Raw genomic sequence first — 27,927 nt, 5'->3', positions numbered from 1 at the left:
ACTGTGAGCTGTCATCTCAAATCACAGCTCACTGGGACGCAATAGGGCCCAGTGCCTGGCCGCGCCCCTCTCCGCCGCTGTGGGCGTGGTTATTACCGGAAGGGTGCCGGGCGTCCCGCTTTATCCCTGAGCGCGCAGGTTACTCTGATAAGGAACGGCCACTAACAAAAGCAATAAATGTGTATTTCTCCGAACACTTTCTTCATGCTAACACACGCCTATAGAAAACATTCCCATTGTTGGAATGTTTCTTCCCCGAAAATCTGTTTCTTCCAGACATGGGGTCATATTTTATTCGTTTCTCTACGTTTTACCTTTGTTAATACCAACTATGTTGGTAATAGCCTATCGTGGTCACTGGATGGCGACCTAGCTCGTGTTTTCACATTTGTGACTACTTTGTTTTTTGCACTGGGTGTACGCCGGAAAAAAATAAAGCATGTGGATTCCTCAAAAAAAAAAAAAAAAAAAATGCTTGGAGAAGGAAATGGCAACCCACTCCAGTATTCTTGCCTGGAAAAGTCCATGGACAGAGGAGCCTGGAGGGTTGCAGTCCATGGGGTTATATGACTGAGCACGCGGGCATGAGGGTGGAGGGAGATGGGCTGGTAGCAATAAACTGGTAGAACTAAAAATTTTTTTAAAAAATTGCTCATTAAGCATTTCTGTATTCCAATCTCTGTTCTCTGCATAGGGGAAGAAGAGTAAACAAAGAAAAAAATCCTTGCCCTCATCCTTCTTAGATTCCAGTGGGGAGGGGCAAAAAATTTAACCATATTGATAAAGAGCATATATATAATAGATATAATATATCTCAGTGTCAACAGGAGAGTGGCAGTGAGCACCTGTCTCTTCTGCCTCCCTAGACCCTGCACAGATCTTTGATTCTCATCACATACAAAGAAGCCTCTACTCTGCCCTAACCACCCCTTCTGAGGACCCAACCCTAGCCTTGTTCCAGGTTCTAGGCAGAATGCTTCTGGTACTGGAGGGCTGCCAGAATGACTGAGGTGAGGCTGGGACAGGCCTGGGGAATCTATGGGTAGTTCATAGCTGTAAGTCTGTCATCTCAGGCATTTAGAGAACCTCAGATGTGTGGTGAATGGTGGCCAGTATGTGCTGCAGTTGGTTCAGTTCAGTTGCTCAGCCGTGTCCAACTCTTTGCAACCCCATGAACCGCAGCACACCAGGCCTCCCTGTCCATCACCAACTCCCGGAGTCTACCCAAACCCACGTCCATCGAGTCGGTGATGCCACCCAACCATCTCATCCTCTGTCGTCCCCTTCTCCTCCTGCCCTCAATCTTTCCCAGCATCAGGGTATTTTCAAATGAGTCAACTCTTCACATCAGGTGGCCAAAGTATTGGAGTTTCCGCTTCAGCATCAGTCCTTCCAATGAACACCCAGGACTGATCTCCTTTAGGATGGACTGGTTGGATCTCCTTGCAGTCCAAGGGACTCTCAAGAGTCTTCTCCAACACCACAGTTCAAAAGCATCTATTCTTCAGCGCTCAGCTTTCTTTATAGTCCGACTCTCACATCCATACATGACCTCTGGAAAAACCATAGCCTTGACTAGACAGACCTTTGTTGGCAAAGTAATGTCTCTGCTTTTTAATATGCTGTCTAGGTTGGTCATAACTTTCCTTCCAAGGAGTAAGCATCTTTTAATTTCATGGCTGCAATCACCATCTGCAGTGATTTTGGAGCCCAGAAAAATAAAGTCAGTCATTGTTTCCACTGTTTCCCCATCTATTTGCCATGAAGTGATGGGACCAGATGCCATGATCTTAGTTTTCGGAATGTTGAGCTTTAAGCCAACTTTTTCACTCTCCTCTTTCACTTTCATCAAGAGGCTCTTTAGTTCTTCTTCACTTTCTGCCATAAGGGTGGTGTCATCTGCATATATCTGAGGTTATTGATATTTCTCCCAGCAATCTTGATTCCAGCTTGTGCTTCCTCCAGCCCAGCGTTTCTCATGATGTACTCTGCATATAAGTTAAACAAGCAGGGTGACAATATACAGCCTTGACGTACTCCTTTTCCTATTTGGAACCAGCCTGTTGTTCCATGTCCAGTTCTAACTGTTGCTTCCTGACCTGCATACAGGTTTTTCAAGAGGCAGGTCAGGTGGTCTGGTATTCCCATCTCTTTCAGAATTTTCCACAGTTTATTGTGATCCACACAGCCAAAGGCTTTGGCATAGTCAATAAATCACAAATAGATGTTTTTCTGGAACTCTCTTGCTTTTTCAATGATCCAGCGGATGTTGGTAATTTGATCTCTGGTTCCTCTGCCTTTTTTAAAACCAGCTTGAACATCTGGAAGTTCACAGTTCACGTATTGCTGAAGCCTGGCTTGGAGAATTTTAAGCATTACTTTACTAGCGTGTGAGATGAGTGCAATTGTGCAGCAGTTTGAGCATTCTTTGGCATTGCCTTTCTTTGGGATTGGAATGAAAACTGACCTTTTCCAGTCCTGTGGCCACTGCTGAGTTTTCCAAATTTGCTGGCATATTGAGTGCAGCACTTTCACAGCATCATCTTTCAGGATTTGAAATAGCTCAACTGGAATTCCATCACCTCCACTAGCTTTGATCGTAGTGATACTTCCTAAGGCCAACTTGACTTCACACTCCAGGATGTCTGGCTCTAGGTGAGTGATCGTTTGCATTAAATTAACAGGCCCTCAAGTCTCCCTCCCACCACACAAAAAAAGTAAATTAACAAGCTCAATTTTGGAAGAATTGGAAATTCTTACATATCTTCCTTTTAAGAGCATGTCAGTCTATTCAGAAACAAAAACTTCATCATAATATAGCATATAAGTGTCAGTTCAGAGTGAATCATGGACCTGAATGTGATAGATAAAACACTGAAACATCTAGAAATATAGGAGACATCTTTATGACCTTGGGTTAGGCAAATATTTCTTAGGTAGGATACAAAATGTGCCAAATATACACAAAGATCGAGTTGGTCATTAAAATTTTAAAGATTTGCTCTTTGAAAACCACTGTGAAAAAAGCAAGCAGGCAAGCTACAGCACGGCGCTTTCGTGAAACAGTTTCTGTCCAAGTATTTGTATCCACAATATACGAAGAGTACAGGATTCCCTGGTGGCTCAGACGGGAGAGTCCACCTGCAGAACGGGAGACCTGGGTTCGATCCCTGGGTCGGGAAGATCCCCTGGAAAAGGGAATGGCAACCCGCTCCAGTATTCTTGCCTGGAGAATCCCGTGGATGGAGGAGCCTGGCAGGCTACAGTCCAGGGGTCGCAGAGTCAGACAGGCTGAGCAACTTCACATTATACGAAGAATATTTTCAATGGAGAAAAACTGTGACCACAAGAGGGCGCCCTTTCACTAGCCAAACCTAGTTGTGTGTTTGGGAACAGACGCCGAAGTACTTTAGGATGAAAGCCTTTTACCCAACCAAATTGGGTCTGCTCAGCTGCTGGCAGTAAAGCCAATTTACTGACCCAGGTTATAATGAAAGAAAGGGCATCGTTTATTGCAGGCACCAAGCAAGGCGTCCAGGCAACTAGTGCTGTAAAGACCTGAACTCACTCCCCAATGATTTTCAGGGAAAGAATTTCGGAGGCAGGGTGAGAGGGGATTTGTGGGGATGTGCAATCAACTGGTGGACATTCTTATGATTGGCTGGTGATGAGGTAATCAGGAGTCAATATCATCAGCCTTCTGATTCCAGCCAGTCTGGGGTCTACCAGCTTGTTAGTAGCAAGCAGTTAACTTCTTCCACCTGGTGGAGGTTTCAGTCTGAGCAAAACAACTCAAAGGACCTGGCTTAGAATATTAACTATAACCTTTGAGGAACTTGACTTTTTTTTTTAAGTCCTTGACTTTGTTTAATGACTAAATCGTTATTATTTTGTCTTGCTTGACTGTTTTCCTTTCTTTCTGCATTTTCTCTCTTCTCTGATTGAATTTATTATTGGAATTCAAGGAAACCCTAGGAGGTTAAATGTTTTTTGTTTTGTTGGAGTGCAGTTGTCCTGGAAGGGTCCCCTCGGGTTCTGCTCTGTTCCAGGAGCACAGAATGTACCTCCTGAGTTAGGGGGGGAAATATGCATAATTTTTATATATGTATGTATATATGCATAGGCTTCTGAGGTGGCGCTAGAGGTAAAGAACCTGCCTGCAATATAGGAGATCTGGGTTCGATCCTTGGGTTGGGAAGATCACCTGGAGAAGAGAATGGCAACCCATTCCAGTATTTGTGCCTGGAGAATCCCATGGACAGAGGAGCCTAGTGGGCAACAGTCCGTGGGGTCCCAAGAGACAGACACGACTGAGAGACTAACACACACATACACACACACATATATACACAGAGAAAATGATAACGCAAAAGGGACAAGCTATTAACATTGGGGAAAGTGGGTGAAGGGAATATTCAGAGTTCTTCATCTGATCCTGTAACTTTTTCATAAGCTTGAAATTATATCAAAATAAAAATTACGAAGTTATGCCCTAGTTCATACTAGAAACATAGCCAATCATTGATCAAAGAACATGAGTGATGGATTTTAATTGCCTGAGATCATTAACTTTCATTCGTTTTCCTGTATCTCTGGTTTGACTGCTGTGTTTTCCAAGAATATAACTAGTGATATAATTTCTTTAAGGAATTTTATTTTATTTTCTAAAGATTTATTTATTTTATGTTTGGCTGTGCTGGGTCTTCGTTGCTGTATGAGGGCTTACTGTCGTTGCAGGGGGCAGGGGCTACCCTCTAGTTGTGTGCACAGGCTTCTCATTGCGGTGGTGTCTCCTGCCGTGAAGCACGGGCTCTAGGGGTTCAGGTTTCAGTAGTTGCAGCCCGTGGGCTCAGTAGTTGTGGCTAGGGGGTTCTAGAGTGCAGACTTGGTTGCTCTTAGTTGTGGTACACAGGCTTAGTTGCTCTGTAACATGTGGGATCCTCTTGGACCAGGGGTCGAACCACTGTTCCTGCATTACAAGACGGATTCTTAACCACAGGACCACCAGGGAAGCCCCCTTTAAGAAATTTTATAATAGCTTACTTGTGTTGAAAACAGTGGGTCCCAAATGAAGCTGCTACCCCAAGTCATGTGAAAGCTTTTTGTTTTTTTCATCCCAAATTTTCTTCTCACATTTATTTCCATAAAGGATAAATTGACATACAGATTGGGTCAGTGACCGGGAACATTCTCCGTCATCACGTGGAATTGTCATGTCCCTCACTGTGAATCCATGGAGAACACAGGTTCTTGCAATGGGATGACCAGACCAGCTGCATCAGCCCCACCCCCACCCCTGGTCTGGCTAGAAGTGCAGATTCTCCAGCCCTACACCAGAAACTTCAATGCTAGAGGCCAGCCATCTGTGTTTTAACAACTCTCCCTGGTCCCTACCAGTGATTCTGGTTCACCCGCAAGTTTAAGAACTATTGACTAGGGTTTCCCTGGTGCCTCAGTGGTAAAGAATCTGCCTGCCAATGCAGGAGACACAGGTTCCGTCCCTGATCTGGGAAGATCCCACATGCCAAGGAGCAACAAAGCCCATGAGCCACAACTACTGATCCTGTGCCCTAGAGCCAGGGAGCCACAACTACTGAAGCCCAACCCTCTGTAGAGTCCTGCAACAAGGGAAGCTATGGCAATGAGAAGCCCGTGCACCACTGTAGAGTAGCCCCTACTCTTCACAATGAGAGAAAAGCCTGCTGTCAGCAACGAAGACCCAGCACAGCCAGAAATAAATAAAATTATATTAAGAGAGAGAGAGAACCATTGACTCAAAGATATGAAGGTAAATACTCTAAGAAAAGAAAAATAACACAGCAGATTCCAAGGAACCCCACCGAGGACCCAGTAGAAGATGCTCATTTGTCATTTGAGATCTTTGGGTTCTCTTTGTTTCATTTTATTTTGTGAGTATATTTAATTGAAATCTGGTTGATTTACAATATTATATCAATGTCAGGTTACAGCATCATGCATGATTGAGTGTTATTGCAGACAACACACCATTAAAGGTTATAGACTTCCCTGGTGGCTCAGACGGTAAAGCGTCTGCCTACAATGCGGGAGACCTGGGTTCGATCCCTGGGTTGGGAAGATCCTCTGGAGAAGGAAATAGAAACCCACTCCAGTATTCTTGCCTGGAAAATCACATGGATGGAGGATCGTGGTAGGCTACAGTCCATGGGGTCACAAATAGTCGGACAAGACTGAGCGACTTCACTCACAGAAGAATGGATTTATTTCATGTTTAGAAGTAATGCATCATGGTACTTCTTTGTGGAACTTTTTTTTTAAGTATCCTAGATGCTAAATAATAGAAAGATGGATAAACAGATGAACTGAAGGGTCAGGGGTCCACCCACCACAAGGACCCAGACCCATTTGACTCTGATTCTGGTGTCCAGCGTCAGAAGATGGGCAGAAATGAGCTTCAACATTAAGGCTGGAGCTGGACAGCCTGGAGGCTGATGAGGACGAGCTGGCATCTGGCCACCAGGAGACTCTTTCTGAGAAGGACAAAATTCCTGCTACCAGGAATCCCCTAATGTAAGAGTTTTTCCCACTGGGAGGATGTGGAGCAACTGGGCCTTCAGGCGCTGCTGGTGGGGAAAGAAGATGGGGCACCCACCTCAGAAAGAGCCTGGCAGCTTCTGAAAAACTTAAACAGACACCTGATCCTACCATTCCTTGCTCATAGGCATCCCCCAGAGAGAGATGAAAGCAAATTCTAACACACATACCTGCACACAGATGCTCAGAACAGTTTTACTCATGATCACCCCAAACTGGAAACAATGTCCATTTGCAGGTGATTGGATAAACAAAGCAGTCCATTATGCAGTAGAATAAATAGCACTAGGCCATAAAGAGAAATCAAGTATGGACACACAAAAACATAGATGAACCTTAAAAAATTATGCTCAGTGAAAGAAGCCAGACACAAAAGATTACAACCTTATGACTACATTTAGATGATCTTTCCAGAAAAGGAGATAACTACAGGGTCAGAAACCTATGGATGGGAGCAAAGGAGAGAGCAATTCAAGAGGGAGGACTTCTCTGGTGGTGCAGTGGTTAAGACACTGCACTTCCAATGCAAGGGGCTAGGTTTCAATTCCTGGTCAGGAGACTAAGACAGACCCCCACATTGCTGTACGGTGCGGCCAAAAAAAAATTTTTTAATCAAAAAAAAAAAAGGACAAGAGGTAAATTTGCTGAAATTGGATCGTGGTGATGGTTATCCAATCGGACAAATTTACTAAAAACCATCGTGGAACCCTATGCTGAAAAACTGGTCAACGCACATTTTATAAATTACACTTCAATGAAGTTGTAATAAAAAGTTTTGCCAGCAGAGGGTATCAGAGACCACAAATTCAACTCAGAACTGGCCTGGGGAGGGGGTCTCCTTTACCGACTGCCTTCTTTTACCACCTCATAGAGGGAGTGAGTAGACTCCCAAGGAGGTGTTCTGCAGCCTCTCCACGCGGTTGGGGTCTCGCTGGAATAAAGTCATCACCTGCCTTTAGATGACGCCATGGCAATGAACAACTGGCCATCTGGGAGGTTGCCAGGAAGCCCTCAGCAGTCTACCAGTCTTGATCCGGATGAGCCCTAAATGTACACCAGGTGGCAGGATGCCTAAGTCTCTTAAGCACGTGATGGGGGAAGGAGGTGATGTTGAGACATCCCATGGATCACACCCCTTCACTAAGTCCCAGAGTTAGGGTCCTTACAGGACAAAATATGAATTGGGATGAACTGACACTCTCTGATTGGCTTCCCTGGTTGGTTCAGTGGTAAAAAACCTGCCTGCCCATGCAGGAGATGCTGGTTTGATCACTGGGTGGGGAAGATCCTCTGAAGGAAGAAATGGCAACTGACTCCAGTATTCTTGCCTGGAGAATCCCATGGACAGAGGAGCCTGGTGGGCTACAGTCCATGGGGTAGCAAAGAGTTGGACACAACTGAGCGACTGAGCATGCAAGCACAAAGATAGATTTTAGTCCTAACCTGCCGCCGCGCGCACACACACACACACACACACACATAGCTGGGAATGGGACTGTGTTTGGAAATAGCACCTTAGCAGATGTAGTTAGTTAAGATGAGGTCCTACTAGAGGGGGCCCCTAAATCCAGTGACTGGTGTCCTTATAAAAAGAGGGAAATTTGGGGACTTCCTTGGTGGTCCAGTGGCTAAGATTCCACGTTCCCAGTGCAGGGAGTCCAGGTTCTATCCCTGGTTAGGGAACTAGATCCCACATGCTACAATTAAGATCGCAGATCCTATGTGACGCAACTAAGACCTGATGCAGTGAAATAAATAAATACCTAAAAAGAAGAGTGAAATTTGCACACAGATCTGTGTGAAGACAGAGGCAGAGCTCTACGGGTGATGCTTCTACAAACCAAGGACACTGAGGAGGCCGGTAAAGCCAGAGGCTGGAGGAGGCAGGAAGGACCCTCCTCTGCTGCCTGCAGAAGGAGCAGGGCCCCAGGCTGCCAAAGCCTTGATTTTGGACTTCCGGCCTCAAGAATGCAAGAGAATACATTTCTGTTGTTTTAAGCCACCCGGTTTGTGGTTATTGGTGACAGCAGCGCCAGGAAACAAATACAAACCTCCTTCCACCAGGTGGCACAAACCAAACCTCAGTCAATTCTTAGTAATTTGATCAATTCACTTTTCCTGGGGCCAGGCTAAGATTAAGGGGATTCTTGTTTACAGTGTCAGACTTTTTTTGGGCTCCAAAATCAGTGCAGATGGTGACTGCAGCCATGAAATTAAAAGACGCTTACTCCTTGGAAGGAAAGTTATGACCAACCTAGACAGCATATTAAAAAGCAGAGACATTACTTTCCCAACAAAGGTCCATCTAGTCAAGGCTATGATTTTTCCAGTGGTCATGTATGGATGTGAGAGTTGGACTGTGAAGAAAGCTGAGCGCCAAAAAATTGATGCTTTTGAACTGTGGTGTTGGAGAAGACTCTTGAGAGTCCCTTGGACTGCAAGGAGATTCAACCAGTCCATCCTAAAGAAGGTCAGTCCAGGATGTTCATTGGAAGGACTGATGCTGAAGCTGAAACTCCAATACTTTGGCCACCTCATGGGAAGAGTTGACTCATTGGAAAAGACCCTGATGCTTGGAGAGATTGGGGGCAGGAGGAGAAGGGGACAACAGAGGATGAGATGGCTGGATGGCATCACCGACTCGATGGGCATGAGTTTGAGTAAACTCCGGGAGTTGGTGATGGACAGGGAGGCCTGGTGTGCTGCGATTCATGGGGTCTCAAAGAGTCGGACACGACTGAGTGACTGAACTGAACTGAACTGAACTGTAGCGGCTGAGAATGGGGCCAGCTGGGCACATGGGGCTATGAGCAGATCCTAGCCCAGTCAGTGACTCAGGATGGTCCCTGTTCTGATGCTTCTTGGTCCTTCGTCTGTTGCCTGGACGAAAAGGCCCTTCTACCTGCTCCGGTCACTTGGCCATTGTCTCTGGCCCACATGGCCCTCTGGGAGGTTCTAGGAATAGCAGAGAGAACATGGGGGGAGTGGGGGTTGAAACCTGTCACCACCTTCCTCTGGTCACTCCACCCTGGTCTCTCTCTAGAGCCTTCTGTTGTGTCCGCACCCAACCCAGGTGACCCTGGGGCCTCTGGGCAGCCAGGCTGGAGATCTCCCAGGCCCAGGGAATTCCAAAGCTTTGGAAATGCAAACCTGCTTTCTCGAAAATGTTCATCAGTCCTTGGTTTTCCAAAGTAAATCATAGCAACTCGAGAGCCAAGAAGGAAATCTTTGCTTCCTTCCCTCCTCACTGCTGTGTCATCTGTCCCTTTCCTGAGGGCTCAAGAAGGTTGTGTGCCTGTCAGACAGGCTGGAGCAAGTGGGAACAGTAAAAGGAAGATGCAGGGGTGAGCCCACACCAGCCAAAGCGCCCACCATGACCCCAGCTACGGGTGCAGGGGGCTTTCCACGGGTGAGGATAGAAGTGCTGCTATGAATGCCTCTCAGTTCTACATGGACCTAGGAACTTCTCTTTTTTAAAAAAAAAATGTATTTATTTATTTATTTATTTTTTTAGGAACTTCTCTTTTAAAAAATATTTCTTGGGCTGCGCTGGGTCTTAGTTGTGGCACTTGGGATTTTTTTAGTTGTGGCATGCAATCTCTTAGTTGCAGCATGTGGGATCTAGTTCCCTGACCAGGGATCAGACCCAGGCCCTCTGCATCAGGAGTGCGAAGTCTTAACTCATGGACCACCAGAGAAGTCCCAGGAATTTCTCTTTTGTTTTTTTAAGAACTTCAGTTCTATGAAACTAACACAATATTTAGTAAATTAAATGTTTAGCAAGGAACTAAAAAGCCTCTTGATGAAAGTGAAAGAAGAGAGTGAAAAAGCTGGCTTAAAACTCAACATTCAGAAAACTAAGATCAAGGTATCCGGTCCCATCACTTCATAGCAAATAGATGGGGAAACAATGGAAACAGTGACAGACTTTATTTTCTTGGGCTCCAAAATCACTACAGATGGTGACTGCAGCCATGAAATTAAAAGACACTTGCTCCTTGGAAAAACTTGGGCCAACCTAGACAGCATATTAAAAAACAGAGACATTACTTTGCCGACAAATGTCCATGGTTTTCCCAGTCAAAGCTATGGTTTTCCCAGTAGTCATGTATGGATGTGAGAGCTGTATCATGAAGAGAGCTGAGTGCTGAAGAATTGACGCTCTTGAACTGTGGTGTTGGAGAAGACTCTTGAGAGTCCCCTGGACCTCAAGGAGATCAAACCAGTCAATCCTAAAGGAATTCAATCCTGACTATTCATTGGAAGGATTGATGCTGAAACTGAAGCTGCAATACTTTGGCCACCTGATGTGAAGAACTGACTCATTGGAAAAGACCTTGATGCTGGGAAATACTGAAGGCAGGAGGAAAAGAGGACAACAGAGGATGAGATGGTTGGATGACATCACCAACTCAGTGGACATGAATTTGAGTAAGCTCTGGGAGTTGGTGATGGACAGGGAAGCCTGGCGTGCTGCAGTCCATGGGGTCACAAAGAGTCGGACACAACTGAGCGACTGAACACGACACTGTAAATCAATTATGTGCCTAGTCACTTAGTCACATCCAACTCTTTGCAACCCCATGGACTATAGCCCACGAGGCTCCTCTGTCCGTGGGATTTGCCAAGAATACTGGAGTGCATTGCCATTTCCTTCTCCAGAGGATCTTCCCCACCCAGGGACTGAACTAATGTCTTCTGAATTGGCAGGCAGGATCTTAAGCACTAACGCCACCTGGCAACCCCAATACTGGAGATTTTCTATACTCCAATAGAAAATCAAAATTAAAGAGAATCTCAGACCTGCACTAACCAGCGGAACTTTCTAAGACGATGGGAATGTTATAGATCTGCAGGGCAGCCAGTCGTCCCCAGCCAGGTGCGGCTACTGAGCAGTTGACATTGATTCAACCTGTGGCCCCGGAGGAACCGAGTTTGAAATTTTATTTCGTTTTAATTCATTTTCATTTAAATAACCGCAGGTAACCAGTGGATATCATGGGAGACAAGACAGCCCAGGATAATAAACTGGTGTGTCCGGCTGACCCTCTACAACCACGGAGAGGAGTGGAGCACGCAGAGGGAGGCAATTAGCAGGCTGGACCATAAATAAAATACACTTCAATTATGGGCCAGTGGCGGGATGGTGGGCAAAAACCTGTATTTGAGGCTTATACATGGCAGCCCTCACTTTGTCCTTCACAAACAAGCCACAGAACCTGAATTGTGTGTTTACATCCTAACCTCTGGGGGCTACCGTCCTAGGATCTGAACCCTCAGTCACCTGCTTCCCTTCCACGTCCACCCCCTCTCCACGACAAAGCTCGGACTTTGGTGGGGAAGGAGATTTCTCCGGTTTGTGTGAATCACAAACCTGCCTACTCCCGCCCCCCTTCACCACAACTACCCCGGCCCCCCCTCCCCCGCCCCAGTGCCGGTGGCCAGGTGCAAACATGTAGGAGAATCAGCATTGTGTGAGTTTTGAACACAGCAGGGTTTAGGGCTACGGAGATTACAAGATTAGCTTCAATATAAACCAGATTTGGAGAAAAATAAGAACTGTGTCCAGGGGATGGATGCTTTCCTGAACTGGTGACCTCTGAGCTAGAGTTGAAGGTGAAGTATCCAGCCGGGGAACAGCCCAGGAGGGAACAGCCAGAGCGAAGGTTCTGGGGAGGGTACAAACTTGACCTCTCACTCCCACACTCTGCACTGGCCACTTCCCATCTCAAGCAGGCCATTTCACAACAAAAACAGGACTCCTGAACCTCTCCACACACACCCCACCCTTATCTTTGAGGTCACCCCAAGCCTAGAGTAGAACTAGGCTTCCCCCCTTGGCCTTGAACCTGGAAAAGTGTACCAGTTCCAAGGCCTTCGCAGTATCCTGCCTTTGGTTCTCAGATTTCTCAGAGCCTCAGTCCCAGGGCTCGGAGGGCTGCTGGGAAAATTCGTTGATAAAATGCACAGCCCCAGGCTTGCCTCCTAGGAGGCTGGATAAAAGGGAGCCTTTGAATTTTTCCCAAGAAAGGGGACCGAAGCTTCGTTTGCAATGCACGTTATTTAATACTGAGGAGAAGGTGCTTAGTCCATATCTAAGGATCGGGAGTGAGAGCGCTTCCATTCCCCGCCCCACCCTCAGCCAGGAGCCGCTCCAGGGCAGGACGAAAAATTGACGAGGCTTCTCACAAAACAAGGAGGATACACACCTCCCAGTCTCTCCTCAAGCTGCACCTTGTGACCCCAAGCCCCTTGCTTTAACTAAATATCCTCATCCCTGCCGGGACCCCAAATTGCTTACAACTCTACACGCTGCCCTTCCCAGCCTCGGGACCGCAAGGGTTAAGCGTAGGCGCCGGGCGCGCTGATTGACAGCCCGTCCGGCGGCTGGGGAGAGCCGACCAATCAGATATGGGAGTCGCGGCCCACGTGGGTAAGCGCCCTTACGATTGGTCAGCGCCGCCGGCGGCCGCCTGCGGAGCCCGATCCCACGTGCAGCTGCTGCTAGTTCATTGACCGGCTTCGTGGTGCAGGTGGTGGCGGGGCGGGGCCGGGACGGGCAGGGGCGGGGGCGGGGCGGGGCGGGGTGGGGCCCGATGGGTCAATTGGCCTCCGGGGTGGGGGGGGTTGCTTCCTGTCCGCCTGAACTTGGCTGACCCTGGCGGCTTCCTTCTGGGCCACCATCCTAAAAGAGGTGGGAAGGCCTTTGGATCTCTTGGCAGACCCCAGGGTCCCTGGGCTGGGGAGGGGGCTGGAAGAGTGCTGAGGGGCAGAGGTAAAGAAGGAGTTTAGTGCCACAGGACTGATTAGGTCTCTTTCTTCTTGAGAAATTTCTAATTCACCTGGCCAACTCTTATTCATCCTTCAAAACCCCTTTCCAAATGATATTCTCCGGTGCTTTAGGAAATTGTCTCAAAACTAAGTTTGAGCTTTGATATCTTTCTCTGGGGTTCCTCCAGCCCTGACTGCTCCTAGAAGGAAGTGTATATGTTTGGCACCATACCCTGTGCCCCACCTCCTAGAGTGAAGCCCCAGGGGACTCCCCACCAGGAATCAGCACAGCTGGAAGCCCCAGAGAGAGGTGAATGAATGAACATCGGGTGTAGAGAATGCAGTGGGGTACTAGCACTCAGGGAGGGGTCGGAGGCCCAGGACTCAGCCCTAGAGGGAAGATCAAGGTGGGCCAAGGGTGGGGTGCGGCTGGTTGTGTCTCTGTTCCCGATCAGCCTTCTGTGCTCAGGATCTGTAATCTCCTTGTTAATTTTAGAGTCCCTGGCTAAAGTCCTTGTTACTGCAGCCTGAAGAGTGACCTCTTGGGGTCGTCTCAGCCCCCACGGACACCCTCAAAACATGGTGAGGCATTACTCCTGAGGGGAGGGGCGAGGAGGCAGCAGCTGGACTCAAATCTCTCCTGCTCCTAAGGGAGGGACATGGGCTGGCCTTTAAGCTGGGGATACAAAGCCATCATACTTTAAGGCACTTTATTTTAAAATTAAACATTTTATCACCCAGGTGATAAACACCTGGCTACATCATTTATTCAGTTAATATTTTACAAGCAAAAGTCCCTTCCCCTTTCCTGCCCCCGACCTCATTACTTCCCAGAGAAAACCACTTCTAACAGTTTAGGCCAGGGGTCGGCAAGCTTCCATAACAGGCCAGAAAGTAAATATTTTCAACTTTAGGCCGAGAATCAAGATGGAAGATACCGTGTGGATACTTAAGTAATAACATAGAGAGAGCAAATGACCTTCAGGTCTCAGGAGGTCCTGCCCCACCCTCTTTGGGGCTGATGACCTGACAGCGAGTATGCTGGCCATCTGTGGGTTTTGTTCATCCCCCACTTTGACTTCTCCAGGAGCATCCTCAGGCCAACCTTCCAGCCCGGAACTATCAGGACGCCCTGGATCAGCTCAAGCAGCACTTCCCCAGGTGAGGACAATCCCCGGGGTCTGGAGGCACCGCTGTGGCCGGAAGTCCCACAGAGGGAAAGAACCCCAACTTTGTCTCCATGGCCCAAAATGCAGGACCAGTGTGGGTGGCGACCATGTTGGAGGGTGACGCAGAAGGAAAGGAAAACCAGTAATGCCAATCCTGGCTTTCATTTCAATTTTTGACTGTGTGTGGTTCAGTGTGGATTTGCTCTCATTCAATTATATTTTGTAAAATACTGCATTAAAATCATGTTCGTCTTGACACTGCTTTCAGTGTGGCACGTGGAAGGGACTAGCTCCCTTAATGGAACTGCCCTGCTGGGGGACTGAAGGCAGGGCACATTCTGGGGAAGGGTCTTGAGGCCTCCACTTCCAGCAGGTCTGTCTTCCCCGGCAGGTTCCCCACTCACTTGACGACGCAGGTGGACCTCGCTTACAGCTTGGTGAGCCCCACCCCCACCTGTCAGCCCGTCTGGAGCCACCTGGAAAGGCTGTTGTGTTTAGTTTCATAATCTGGGTTAGGGGACACCTTCCCTACTTTGCTTGCCTCAGGCAATGCAAAGAACCCACTGAGCCCCAGCTTCGTGTGTTTTTCTTCTTTTAAATGGAATTCAGTCATAGACACTTTTATTTTTATTTTTTATTTTTGGCTATGCTGGGTATTTGTTGCTGTTCTCAGGCTTTCCTTAGTTGTGGCGAGTGGGGGCTACTCTCTAGTTGGGGTCAAGGGCTTCTCATTGCAGAGCATGGGACTCAGTAGTTGTGGCTTTCAGGCTCTAGAGCACAGGGTCAGAGCTGTGGCGCATGGGCTCAGATGCTCTGAGGCATGTGGGATCTTCCCTGGCCAGGAACTGAACCCATGTTACCGCTGAACCACCAGGGAAGCCCGTGTGAGTTTTTCTTAATTAATAAAAACCTTGCTGTGAAAACAAGCAATTCCATATTTAAATGAAGGAGCTGTTTCTTCAGGCCACAGTTGGTCAGTTAGGAGTATACAGCATATGACTAGAGTCCTGCCCCTCAGGAGTTTATGTTCCAGTGTGTGCTGTCTTCCGGAATTTTCCACGATGTTAGGAATGTTCTGTATCAACAGGGTCCAGTATGGCACCCACCAGCCCTACGTGGCTACTGTGCTCCTGTAAGGAGTTGAATTTTCATTGATTTAAAGTTAAAGAGCCTTATTTGACTGATGGCACCCTCATTGGACCGAGCAGCTCTAGGGGGAGGAGGGAGACAAATATATAACTAGAGAAGCAAGATTTCACAAAAATGTAAGTGCTTAAAAGAAAATAGAAGGTGAAGGGGTGAGAATGAGTCAGGGTTTTGAGCTCAGGTAGTCAGGAAGGGCTTCTTGGAGGAAGTGACGTGCTCAGCGAGACATCAAAGATAAGGAGTTTCTGTCACCCTAGAGAGAACAGGGAAGGTTGTTTCAGGCAGCAGGCGTAGCATGTGCAGAGGCCCTGGGGAAGGACTGTGCCTGTTGTCGGAGGAACAGTGAGGAGGCCTGTGTGGCTGGAGCAGTGAGTGAGGGGGAAAGGAGGAGGCAGAGAGGGCAGGGAGGGGCAGGGCAGGTCACAGCCGCCTTTGACCTTCTGTTCATATCTAGAATGACAGTCGGTTGTTGTTCAGTCGCTCAGTCACATCTGACACTTTGCGACACCATGGACTGCAGCATGCCAGGCTTCCCTGTCCTCCGCTATCTCTGGAGCTTGCTCAAACTCCTGTCCACTAAGTGGTGATGCCATCCAACCATCTTATCCTCTATTGCCCACTTCTCCTGCCCTCAATCTTTCCTGGTATCAGAGTCTTTTCCAATGAGTTGGCTCTTCGCATCAGGTGGCCAAAGTATTGTAGCTTCAGTTTCAGCATCAGTCCTTCCAATGAGTATTCAGGGTTGATTTCCTTTGGTATTGACTGGTTTGATCTCCTTTGTGGTCCAAGGGACTCTGAAGAGTCGTCTTCAGCACCACAGTTTGAAAGCATGACTGCCAGGGGTCTCCCTAATTACCTCCCACTCTGAGTATGGTTGGCCATATCCCATTTGCTGAGAGCAGAGACCAGGGAGGTATCACAGCTTGTCCAGGGTCACACAGCTAGGGAGAGGGCCACACAACATTAAGTCTTGCGTTCTTGCTCGTGTCCGTCGACCGCCGCCTCATGTGATTGCTGGTGTTCTTTGCAGGTCCTGAAAATCCAGCAGGGGATCCAGGAGCATCTCAAGCAGGTGAATGAGTGACGGGAGCTTGGGTGGCGAGGGAGGGCTGCCCTCCTTGCACAGCAGGAGAAAGGGGGACAGAGGGAGGGCAGGGAGGGACAGGGCAGGTGGTACAGGCCCTAGCAGGCTGCAGGGAAAGACTTGGGCTTCCCCCTGCCCCGTGGGAGGTGGGAGGGCTGCAGATAGAGGGCGTAGGGCCTGAAGTGGAACCCCAGGATATGAGGTAGCCCCACATCTCAGGAGTGCATCTCCGATCCTGTGCCTCTTCCTTCTGGGCCTGCTCCCAATCCCCATGGGGCTAGAGAAGGCCAAGGGCCTGTCAGCACTTCACAGGTCAGTTACTTCTGCTAGGAAGGGGCCATTATGTGCCAGGCACAGCCGAATGCAGTCTCCATGTATCTGAGGTTCTCAACGGCCTGGCTCACATTGGCTGGGGAGAGCAGGCCTGCACCAGGCCTCCCCTCCTCCCACTTGGGGCGCCTTGCCCAGGCTGAAGCGCAGCTTCCACCCTGCCTGTCCTCCCACCACCTGGCTCCTTTCTCCTGGGCACTGTCAGGACTTTTCCGCCTGTGCCACATGTGACTGGCGGAGGGCCAGGGCTGTGTCTGCGACTTAGCAGAGCCTGGGGTGAGAAGCTCAGGGAACAGGGAAAGACAGATCCAGAGTAGAGCAGAGTGGAGGAGGAGGGGCCAGGAAGCAAGCAGAACACGGTTATTCATTCAACAGATATTTATCCATCACCTCCTTGCCAAGTACGGTTGTAGGCGCCAGGGAAATAGCAAAAGAGAACACAGACAAACCGCTGCCCTTGGGGTGAGAGGAGCTTGGTAAACAGAAGTGTCAGATGGTGAGGACTGGGCATGGTGGGAGGCGGAATTGAGCAGCCCCAAGGGGATGTGGAGGGAGGGGGGTACCAAGGTGGCAGTGGATTACAATTCAGGATGGTCAGGGAAGATTCTGTGACATTTGAGCAAACTCTTGAAGGAGATCAGAGAAGGAGGGAGGATAGGTGTCTGGAATGACTAGTAGACCTGGCAGAGGGCACAGCCTGTGCAAAGGCCCTGAGGCAGGACTGTTCCTGGCCCTGGCGTGTTGGAGGAACCAGGAGGGCCTTGTGGCTAGAGCAGAGTGAGCCAAGGGGAAAGAGGAAGGAGAGGAGGGAGGGAGGGAGGGAGGAGTTGGGGCAGGTCATGCAGGGCCTTGTGGGTTGCAGGAGGACTTGGGTTTTTGCTCTCCCGAAGGTGGGAACCCTGGAGGGCTGTGGGCAGAGGACAGGGCAGGCGCTGACTCAGATGCTCACCAGCACCCTCTGGTGCCTGCTGCGGGGAGGAGGGACAGGAGTTGGGGTCCAGTTAGGACTATCCAGGTGTGGGAGGCTGGTCACTGGGAAGGTTTATTAGTGAGAAACAGGCAGAGAGGGATGTGTTGGGAGGAGGAAATTCATAGCAGGTGCTGAGCATCGAAGGGTCTGATGAGGATCCCAGAGGGTCTCCACCAAGCAGCCCTCCCCCCACAGAGAGCCCCAGGTAATGCTTACTCGTGGTTCTGCACAGACCACCGCCCCCTCCCCTGTTTTCAGTCCCTCCTCTACCAGCTTCCCTCGATGCGCATTTAAAATCCCGAGCAGCAGCAGCAGCAGGGCCCCATGCTCCCCAGCCCGCCTGCACACAGCTCTCCCCAGGGAGGGCCAGCTCGCAGGCAGGAGGGAGCAGCACTTTTCATGCTGAGTGCATTAAAGTGCCAGTAAATTGCGCATTAACGAGCCAGGGCGAATTGGGGAAGGCTCCCCTGGGCCTTGTGCTGCTGGGAGGCCCAGCTGGGGAATCCATCTCTGGCTGCCCTAGGAAGCAGCCGCCTGGAGCTACGAGGGCTCGGGGAGGGGGTCCTCACCCCAGCCTCTCCCTTCCCCATCCTGTCCGCCCCAGTGACAGGCAGGAGATGGGACTAGGCTGCAAGTGGGGACAGGTAAACACAGCCCAGCCACCGCATATCCTGACTTTGGGGCTCTGAGCCTCGTTTTCTCATCTGCAGGATGGGAACCTCAGTGGTACCCGTTCAACAGAACTGAGAGCCACAGTCAGCACTCACCCCACATTCCTTAGTAGTTATTTCTTTCTGTGAATCAGAACATTTCCCCAGGATTTCAGAATTCACCCTGGGCCAAACAGCATCTTGGTATCCACCATGGAGAAGAGGCATGTGCATTGGTAAGGCCCATGGGCACTGCCTCCAAAGCCACAGGCCAAAGACTGAATCCGTATCCTCCTCTGCAGTAGACATGGGACACGTGTGGCTATTTACATTTTAGTTGGCAATCAAGTGGCACTATCCACATGTCAAGGACTCAACCTTAGGCAGGTCTAGAACATTCTTAATATTACTATATTTAGTCTTCCTGGACTAAATATAGCCACATATATGCACATTCTCACAGAGCCTCTTATCAGCCCGAGAAGGTGGGTCTCTACAGCGAATTCCTGGCAGTACTGTAGGGGGGCTTCCTGTCTTGGATGGTTTGTGTCCTCGGCTGGAGGCCAGGAACATTGTAGGAGCTGCTGCCCTTGGTTCTTTTTATTTATTTGACTGTACCAGGTCTTAGTTGAGGCATGTGGGATCTAGTTCCCTGACCAGGGATCAAACCCAGACCCCTTGCATTGAGAACTTGGAGTCAGGAGAATCCCTGTCCTTGGTTCTTGAGCCCTTGGATGTGGCCAGAGGGCCTCAGGGTTGCATTTTTTTTTTTTTTTTTTTGACCATGTCCTACTTCATGTGCAATCTTAGTTCCCTGACTAGGAATAGAACCTGTAACCTCTGGACCACAAAGAAGTGCCTGCATTTTTAATTATACTTAACTTTATATTTAAATAGCCACCTGCAGCCAGTCTGTGCAGGGTAGCACAGTCTCAAGGAAGGAGAGGTTAAAATCGATTCTAGTACTTGGGCCAGAAAAGCTTTGTGGAGAAAAGCAGTAGGACATGCCATAGGAGGGAGCCTGTCCTAAAGGAACAGATGGGCAACCTGCTGGGAGGGAGAAAGAAAATTTAGGGAGCCTTCCGTGACCACAGAAACTGTTGACTTAAACCTGGAATCGGTAGCAGTCACATTGCTCGACTTTTATTTTTTAAAATATTTATTTGGCTGCACCGGGGTCTTACTTGCGGCATGTGGGATCTAGTTCCCTGACCAGGGATTGAACCCAGGATTCCTGCATTGGGAGCACAGAGTCTTAGCCACTGGACCATCAGAGAAGCCTTGGCTCCACTTTAAATGGTAAATAAGTGACCCTCCCACCAGGTTCCCTGGCTGCCCTGTTGCCAGCCCTGCTCCTGAAGAGGAAACCATTGATTTCTTAGGATCTTTGCAACATTTCAGCATATTCAAATGTCATCCCCACATGGGGGGACCTGGGTAACAGGGCTTTGCTTCTTGAAGCCATTTTAAGTGGGAATGGCATCCGGGCCCAAGAAAATGTGAGTTTGATGACCTGACCATCCTAGAGTGGTGACTGGTCGTTAGGGCTCGGTTTTTGTCACCTGCGGCCACGGTTACCTTCTGGGTACCAAGAGCTTGGTTTTTGCTGGGTGACCACAAATCCACCCAAAAATGTTCAAGGGAGGTGGTATACCCCATATTGCCCATGAGGAAACTGGCTTGTTGGAACGGGTTTGTCCTCAAGGTTGGTTTGTTTTTTTTTTTTAATTATTTATTTGACTGCACTGGGTCCTAGTTGCAGCTCATGGGATTTTCAACCTTGGTTGCAGCATTTGTTGTTGGTGTTCAGTCGCTCAGTCATGTCTAACTCTTTGCAACCCCATGGACTGCAGCACACCAGGCTTCCCTGTCCTTCACTGTCTCCTGGAGTTTGTTCAAACTCACATCCATTGAGATGGTGATGCCATCCAACCATCTCATCCTCTGTCGTTCCTTCCTCCTCCTGCCTTCAGTCTTTCCCAGCATCAGGGTCTTTTCCAATGAGTCGGCTCTTCACACCAGATGGCCAAACTACTGGAGCTGCATCTTAAGCATCAGTCCTTCCAATGAATATTCAGGTTGATTTCCTTTAGGGTTGACTGGTTGCAGCATGCTGGATCTTGAACTGCAGCATTTGAACTCTTGCAGCATGTGGGATCTAGTTCCCTGACCAGGGATCGAACCTGGGCCCCTTGCATTGGGAGTGTGGAGTCTTAGCCACTGGACCACCAGGGAGGTCCCCCAGGGCTGTCCTTTAATGAAGCTTTAATAGGATGACCTTCTCCCCTCCAGGCAGAAAACTTCCTACAGATGGTGGAGACCTGCAGCCAATCCCTAGGCTTCCAGCTGGGGGAGGTAGGTTCCTGGGTGCTCCAGGAGGGTGGGGATGGGCTCAGGGCAAATGGTGCATCCTCGTGCCCCTCACCCACGACCCTGCACTTCCAGAACCAAGGGAGCCAGGCCTCCCTCAGTGAGCAACCCAGCCAGGACGCCCAGCACCCAGGGGCCACACCCCCACAGACCTCCGGTCTCCAGGATCTAGACTTTGAAGATGTACTGGTCATGAGGTCATCCGACTGGTTCCAGCGATCCCCCCGAGTGGACAATGACACAGTCCGCCAGCGAGACACGCAGCCGTGCTGGGACTCAGAGCCCCGGTTTTCACAGGATATTCTGACGGAGCAGCTCTGGGAGATTTTTGCTGGGACCCAGGACCAGGGGGAGCGCCCGAGACACAGGAGTGAGTCTCCCTGGGGGTGTGGAGACTGGGGGGCTCAGGCCACGTGGAGAGGCAGCATCCATTGAACTTGGTTGCCCTGCCTTCTCTCCCTTATCCCTTCTTGTCATCATAGCAACAGACCAGACGCCAGACCATGTAAGTAACTGGAATCCTTAGTACCCAGAGGAGTGGGCTTTGTCCTGAGTGGGCCCCCTGGTAGGGACCTCTGGGTTCCTGTGTATTGGCCTGTCCCCCTCCCCTTACCCCTTGGAGACCCTCAGAGAATACCTGCAGCTCGGCCTTAACGGAAGGATGGGACTTCTGGCAGCTGGAGCATCTTGTCCACGCTGCCTGGGCCCTCCCACCACGTTCTGCTTCTCAGACCAACCCTGGCACATCCTTTGGTCTGAACTGATTTCCCCAATTCCCATGGGCAGGAGAGCCAGGAGCCGGGACCACGATACTTGGGAGTGAAAATGCTTCCCAAAGACACTCTGGGTAATCCAGGGGAAGGAGGGCAGTCTGCCCTGGGGGGGAGGGGGTATACCTGCCACTGATTCACTCCTGTCTCTGCCCAGTTTTCCTCCCACCCACACCCTCCGCCAGTTCCTCTGAGGGCTCCCGAGAGGGAAGCCCAGGCCTGGGTGCTGTAGGACAGGGGATGGTCTCCCACATGGCCCAGGTAAGACCTTGCACTCCACACAAAAGCTGGGGGGGAGGCGGTCAAGACAGGAGGGGGATGTGGCTCAGGTGTGACCTCATTCACCCACAGGAGCTTGCCAGGAAGACCTATCAATTTCTGAAGCCCATGTAAGTATGTTTCAACCTGTGGTCTGAGGCTAGGGGAGCCCAGATGTAGGGGCGAGAAGACTTCCTGGAGGAAGGGGCAAAATGCCCCTTGGGAAAAAAAAAAAAAAGGGCCTTGAAGGATGAGTAGGAGTTTGGGATAGGACAAAGCATTCTGGGTAGAGGGGAGCAGTGTTCCATTACAGGAGACAGATAATACTTGGAGGAATGTGTGTAGGACCTTGGGGGATGTAGAGTGTGGTGGAGAAGTGAGGCTTGAGAGAATCCCTGAACCTAAAAAGGAAGGAAGCCCCTTTGGGGCTTGCCAGGTGCCCTACTCCAAGCAGAGAGGCTCTCAGGCAGGCTGCTGACTCTGAGGCCTTCTCTCTCAAGATGCTGGGACCCCGAGGACTTTGAAAACACATGGAATAGGCCTGATGCCTTGCCCTGGCAGTCCAGGAAGCTGGCCGTCCCACACAGAGTGGAGAAGATGCAGAGACTAGAACACGGGGAGCCTGTGCTGGCCACGGCCATCAGCAGCTTCACCCGGCACGCCTTCACCTGCGGCAGGGGTGGCATCAAGGTGTGGAGCCTGGTGGGCCAGGTGACGAAGGCCAGGTTTCCAGAGAGCTTCCTGAGAGTAAAGGTGAGGGCTCTGGGCGGGGCTGCTGGGAACTGGGAGTGCCCCGGCCCCTGCAGGGGCGGAAGCTCATCTCAGGCTCTGCCTACCCCAGACCCCGGGGGCCTACCTCCGCACCTGCCTGCTCTTCTCAGACAGCACGGCCCTGCTCGCGGGCGGCCACAGCCTGGCTGGTGTGAGCCTGTGGGACCTGACGGCGCCTTCCCTGCACGTGACAGCCGAACTGCCCTGCGCGGGCCTCACCTGCCAGGCCCTGGCTGCCAGCTCTGAGGACAGCCTGGCCTTTGCTGGCTTCACCAACGGCAGCGTCAGGATCTGGGACCTGCGGGACTGGAGTGTGGTCAGGTGTGGCCCGGGGGAGAGCCCCTTCCTGTCTTGGCCCCTGAGCAGGAACCCAGCAGTTTCAAGGCAAAAGCCCCTTTCCTTTGGGAACTCTTAACACTGGAGAGTTGAAGACCTGGGTTCATGTCATGGCTGGGCTGTTTGTGTGAAGCCCCATTGTGGGACTTCTTGTCTGCGTTGGTTTCCCCATCTGTCACCCCGATGTGATTGGGTGACATAATTCCCAGTTGGGGAGCTGTGCCAGGCCCTGTGGGGTGCTGAGCAGCATCCCAGCCCCCACCCACTCAATGCTAGGAGCACAGATGTCCCCAGACATGGTCCCCTGGGGCTTAGACTCACCCCTGGGGAATGTGATTGGGTGTCCCTGGGGGCGCAGAGCTTAAAGTCTCAGCTCTGACCTCCCTGCCTATGCCTCTCCTGGGCCAGGGACCTGCCGGGACATCCGAACGGTGCCAAGAGCATTGCTGTTAAAGACCAGCACGTCTGGACGGGGGGTCTGGATGCCTGCCTGCGGTGCTGGGATCTGAGGGCCACTGGGGAGCCCCAAGAATACCAGTTTGAATCTCAGGTGTGCAGCTGGGATGGGGCCTGCTTGGTCAGGTAGCAGCTGGGCCTGGGACTGAAGGAGGTTGATGCTGGGGGAAGGGGAGGGGAGTGGGACCTCAAGTCTCCATGATGCTGTGAAGAGAGGGTTCCTTAGCTACATCCCCCTCCATTGCCCAGATAACATTGGATGCTTTTGTACTCTGTATCAAGGGATTGTATTCTGAGTCTCTCTGATAATCTGGTAAGGTAGAGAGGACCACACTCATTTTGTAGATGAGCCAAACTAGGCTGGAAATGTGAAGTTGCTTGTTGGTGCCTCCCAGCCAGGAAGCAGGTAGGCAGTCAGGCCCCCAGCGTGGGATCCTGGGCTCCTGCCACCTCTTGACCTGGCTGGGACCTGACCAATGTTTTCCTTGCTGTCTTCTCCCCAGATAATGAGCCTGTCCCCTAGCCCCCACGAGGACTGGGTGCTGGTGGGCACGGCCAACGGCCAGCAGTGGCTGCAGCCCAGCCTCGGAGGCCAGAAACGCATGGTGGGGTATAAGGATGGCACCATCCTTGGACTCAAGTTCTCCCCTGTGGGTGAGTGGCCAGGAAGGGACTGGGGAGTCCCCCGTGGTCCCCAGCCATCCTCAGCCTCCCACAGGGCCCTGCCTCACTCAGACCCACTCCACCCAGCCCTTTCTTCTCTTTTTTTAATATTTATGTATTTGATTGCACTGGGTCTTAGTTGCGGCATGAAGGATCTTTAGCTGCAGCATGTGGGATCTAGTTCCCTGACCAGGGATTGAACCTGGGGCCCCTGCATTGGGAGCATGGAGTGTTAACCCCTGGACCACCAGGAAAGTCTGCTTAGCCCTTTCTGACCCTTCCTGACCAACCCCCCTGACCATGCCCTTCATCAGCAGGAACTCCCCTGAGAGATGATATCTGCAGGGGCTCACTCAGGGAGGTGTGAGGGGCTCCAGTTCCCAGATCCCCAGGGGTCCAGTCCTCAGCTGCCAGCTTTCTCTGTGACTGGGCCCCCCTCTGCCTCTTCCCAGGCCAGTGGTGGGTGAGTGTGGGAACAGACAACCTGGTTAGCATCTTCAGCATGCCCACAGGGACCATGGCCGTCCAGGTACAAGGGTAGGGCAGGAGGGTGGCGCATGTGTGTCCTGGGTGCTCAGGGGCCAAGCCTGGGGGTCCAAATGCAGAGGCCCCCCACCAAAAGGGACCACGTTTGAATGGATGGGCAGATGTTAAGAACAAGAATGGGTGAGTCCCTCGCTCTGCCCCCCAACCCTCCCAGGTACCCGAGAGATCCTCTGTCATGTGCTGTGACGTGTCCCCCAGCAGCCACCTGATCGTCACAGGGTCCAGGGACCACGCCTCGGTGTACCAGCTCACATACTGAGGGTTCGCCAGGGTGGGCGGGCTCGCACGATGAGTGATCTTTGTCATGTGTAATAAAGCAATTGGAAAAAGCATTGCTCCAGTGCTGTGTCCTGTCCCCTGGCACCTCGTGGAGGTTTGAAGGGACTTTGTCCAGCCCAGGTCTCTACATTTGAGTCCACCTCTCCTGAGAGTCGGGTCAGAGCCGCTGACCCCTGCCGTCAAGAGAACTGGACATGGAGCTCCCTGCCTTTTTTTTTTTTTTTTTCTGAGTGTGCGGCACAGCTGGAAGAGGAAATGCCAACCCCCTCCAGTATCTTTGCCTGGAGGATTCCATGGACAAGAGAGCCTGGCAGGCTACAGTCCATGGGATTGCAAAGACTGAAGCGGCTTAGCACATGCAACATGAAGGATCTTAGTTCCCCAACCAGGCATGGAACCCATGCCCCCTTTTGTGGAAACGGGGAGTCTTAACCTGTGGACTGCCAGGGAAGTCTCTGGAGCCCTTCTTCCTGCTCCACTGAGCTCTTCTGATCTCATGGAGAGATGCTCCCAGCCCTGCCTGCACAGCCCCAGGAGTGGGTCCTCAGTCCTTCCCAAGATACCTGTGTCCCATTACACCAGGGCTTCTACTCCCCAGGGGTGAGTCTAAGCCCCAGGGGACCATGTCTGGGGACATCTGTGCTCCTGGCATTGAGTGTGGGGGGGCTGGGATGCTGCTCAGCACCCCACAGGGCCTGGCATGGCTCCCCAACCGGGAATTATGCAGCCCCAATGTCAGCTGTGCCGAGGAGGAGAGACTGGTTTACAGGGGGTGGCTCTTGCTGATGAGCACTTTTCCACCCGCTAAGTAAGGTTCTGAAATCACCATTTGCTCACCCTGTTCCTTCAGGACGAGCAATGTCCCCAGTTCTCCAACCCAAAACAAAAAGGCAGTTGTGATAAATACATTTATTTCCCCAAGGTCCCCCTGTGCATCTGGCCCCATATCCAGCAGGGGAGGACACGAGGGGTCAGCCAGAGCATGGATGAGATTTAGGGCTTGTGGTAGGACTTAGGGGGGAGGTTCAGAATGACCCTCCCCTGGGAGTCAGGCCAGGGGTGCAGGAAGGGGGGGGTCTCAGTAGACCACCTCATACACGGTGGCCTTCTTGTCCCCAGAGCCTGTCACGATGTACTTGTTGTTCCCGGAGATGTCACAACTGAGCACGGAGGAGGACTCCTTGGACTGTGGACAGGATGGGGCGGGGGAGGGGAGAGTGAGGCGCGGCCAAGGCCAGCACGGTCTGGCTCATGCTCCTGACCACCTGCACGTTCAGAGGGAAGACACAAGGCAACTGGGGCAGCGCCTGTCCCCAAGGGTGAGCCATGGTCAAGGCCGGAGCTGAGACAGGACTTGGGGGCCCAACACAGTGAGCCTGGCCATGAGGAGAGAAGGAGGGTAACAGTTCTTCCAGAGAACAGTGATGATGCTCCTGGGAAGAGCAGGAACTCAGTTCCCTAGAACAGGAGAACCGCCATCTCCTGGAAAGCTCAGAGAGGGTGTGTACCAGACATGAGGTCACACAGCACAGAAGAGAGCTAAGGCTTAAAGCAGGATGACCTACACCAGAACTCTGCAAACTTTTTGTTTTTTTTTTGGCCACTCAGCTTGAGGGATCTTAGTTCCCCAACCAGGGATTGAACCCAAGCTCTGGGCAGTGAGAGCACAGAGTCCTAACCACTGGACCACCAGGGAATGCCCTCAGCAAACTACTTCTGAAAAGGGCCCAATGGTAAATTTTCAGGCTTTGACCTGAAAGCTCATTTAAGTCCAATGAGCTCTGGCCAGTAAGTACAAGAACCAAATCAGTCAGTGTTACATCATCTACTATTTTTTTTCCCCACAACCCTTTAAAAAATGTAAAAACCGTTCCTCATTGAGCAGGATGGCTCCAAGAAAGACGCCAGAACAAGTGTTGTGGAGGATGGAGAGAAATCGGAACCATTCCATGTTGCCAGTGGGAATGAAAAATTTGGGAAAGAGTCTGGCAGTTCCTCCAAAAATTAAACAACTCTCAGCAATTCCACTCCAAGATAGCTGCCCAGGAGAAATGAAAACAGGCATGCACAGGAAAATGTACATGAATGTTCACAGTGGCGCAATTCACAGCCGCCCAGAAGTGGAAACAATCCTAGCATCCATGTGGTCCGTCCACACAGTAGGATATCAGCCTTTATATTCCTTAAAACAGAAGGAGGTTCTGACACCTGCTACATCATGGATGGACCCTGGGGATGTGATGCTCAGTGAGAGAAGTGAGACACAGAAGAATAGTTTGTGTGATCCCACTCATATGAGTCATCAAATCCACAGAGACAGGAAGTAGACGGTGGGGCCGGGGGATGGGAAGTCAGTGTCTCATGGGGACAGAGTTTCAGCATGGGAAGATGAGAAAGTTCTGGAGATGATGGTGGGGTGGCTGTAGGACAGTGTGAATGTACTTAATGCCACTGAGCTGTGCCTTTAAAGATGGTTAAGATGGTGAATTTTATATGGATTTATCACAACTAATAACACACGTTTGTGCACAGATGTGGCCTTCAGGCTGACCGCCTGCTTTAGTAGCTCCAGGCTGGTGAGGATGCTGTCCTGTTCAACCCCCACCCCTCTCTGGGTCCTGGGGCACCTGGTGTCCTGCAGTGGTGGTGTGGGGGCAGAGACCTCAGACATGCAGTACCTGGAAGATGCTGGCCCCGTACGGCGTCCTCCAGGCATTGAGCAGGTTGTCCTTCCCCGTGCTCACGAACCACCGCCCTGGGGGAGGAGGGTGAGTTCAGGAGGGCG

The 27,927-nt window shown here is 50.8% G+C and overlaps 2 protein-coding genes across 10 annotated transcripts in view; one reads left to right on the top strand and one right to left on the bottom strand.

The window, feature by feature from the left end:
* The first annotated feature begins 13,186 nt into the window (after positions 1 to 13,186).
* On the top strand, positions 13,187 to 25,194 carry TLE6 (TLE family member 6, subcortical maternal complex member). Of its 5 annotated transcripts, none has more exons than XM_043912040.1 (18): positions 13,187 to 13,267; positions 13,533 to 13,654; positions 13,841 to 13,926; positions 14,432 to 14,505; positions 14,905 to 14,950; positions 16,690 to 16,731; positions 20,986 to 21,048; positions 21,139 to 21,433; positions 21,546 to 21,568; positions 21,850 to 21,910; positions 21,991 to 22,094; positions 22,185 to 22,222; positions 22,592 to 22,844; positions 22,933 to 23,183; positions 23,607 to 23,748; positions 24,158 to 24,308; positions 24,770 to 24,846; positions 25,018 to 25,194. In XM_043912040.1, exons 3-18 carry the CDS (start codon positions 13,924 to 13,926, stop codon positions 25,120 to 25,122), a joined length of 1,728 nt encoding a protein of 575 aa, XP_043767975.1. In that variant the 5' UTR covers positions 13,187 to 13,267; positions 13,533 to 13,654; positions 13,841 to 13,923; the 3' UTR covers positions 25,123 to 25,194. The 5 variants fall into 5 exon arrangements, with proteins under 5 accessions (XP_043767975.1, XP_043767979.1, XP_043767978.1 ...); XM_043912041.1 differs by lacking the exon at positions 13,187 to 13,267 and adding an exon at positions 13,275 to 13,348; XM_043912044.1 differs by lacking the exon at positions 14,905 to 14,950 and having other exon boundaries at positions 13,202 to 13,267.
* An 842-nt stretch (positions 25,195 to 26,036) lies between these two features.
* The window catches only part of TLE2 (TLE family member 2, transcriptional corepressor), a 29,145-nt gene continuing 27,254 nt past the window's right edge, over positions 26,037 to 27,927 (bottom strand). For all 5 annotated transcript variants that reach the window (XM_043912033.1, XM_043912031.1, XM_043912032.1 and 2 more), the window contains 2 exons: positions 27,821 to 27,897; positions 26,037 to 26,328 (listed from right to left, as the gene is read on the bottom strand). In XM_043912033.1, coding sequence (XP_043767968.1) covers positions 26,221 to 26,328; positions 27,821 to 27,897 — 185 coding nt within the window. In that variant the 3' untranslated portion in view covers positions 26,037 to 26,220. The remainder of the gene's footprint in view (positions 26,329 to 27,820; positions 27,898 to 27,927) is intronic.

This window comes from Cervus elaphus, chromosome 9 (genome assembly GCF_910594005.1).
Source record: "Cervus elaphus chromosome 9, mCerEla1.1, whole genome shotgun sequence".
Lineage (NCBI taxonomy): Eukaryota > Metazoa > Chordata > Mammalia > Artiodactyla > Cervidae > Cervus > Cervus elaphus.
Note: the sequence above shows the minus strand (reverse complement) of the source record. Positions and strands in the feature narration are given on the sequence as shown.

Excerpts from the sequence above, each read along its gene's own strand:
- TLE6 (XM_043912040.1), top strand. Across the intron at positions 21,569-21,849 it reads CAGACCAGACGCCAGACCAT|GAGAGCCAGGAGCCGGGACC; the intron begins GTAAGTAACTGG and ends TCCCATGGGCAG. Across the intron at positions 23,184-23,606 it reads CGGGACTGGAGTGTGGTCAG|GGACCTGCCGGGACATCCGA; the intron begins GTGTGGCCCGGG and ends CTCCTGGGCCAG.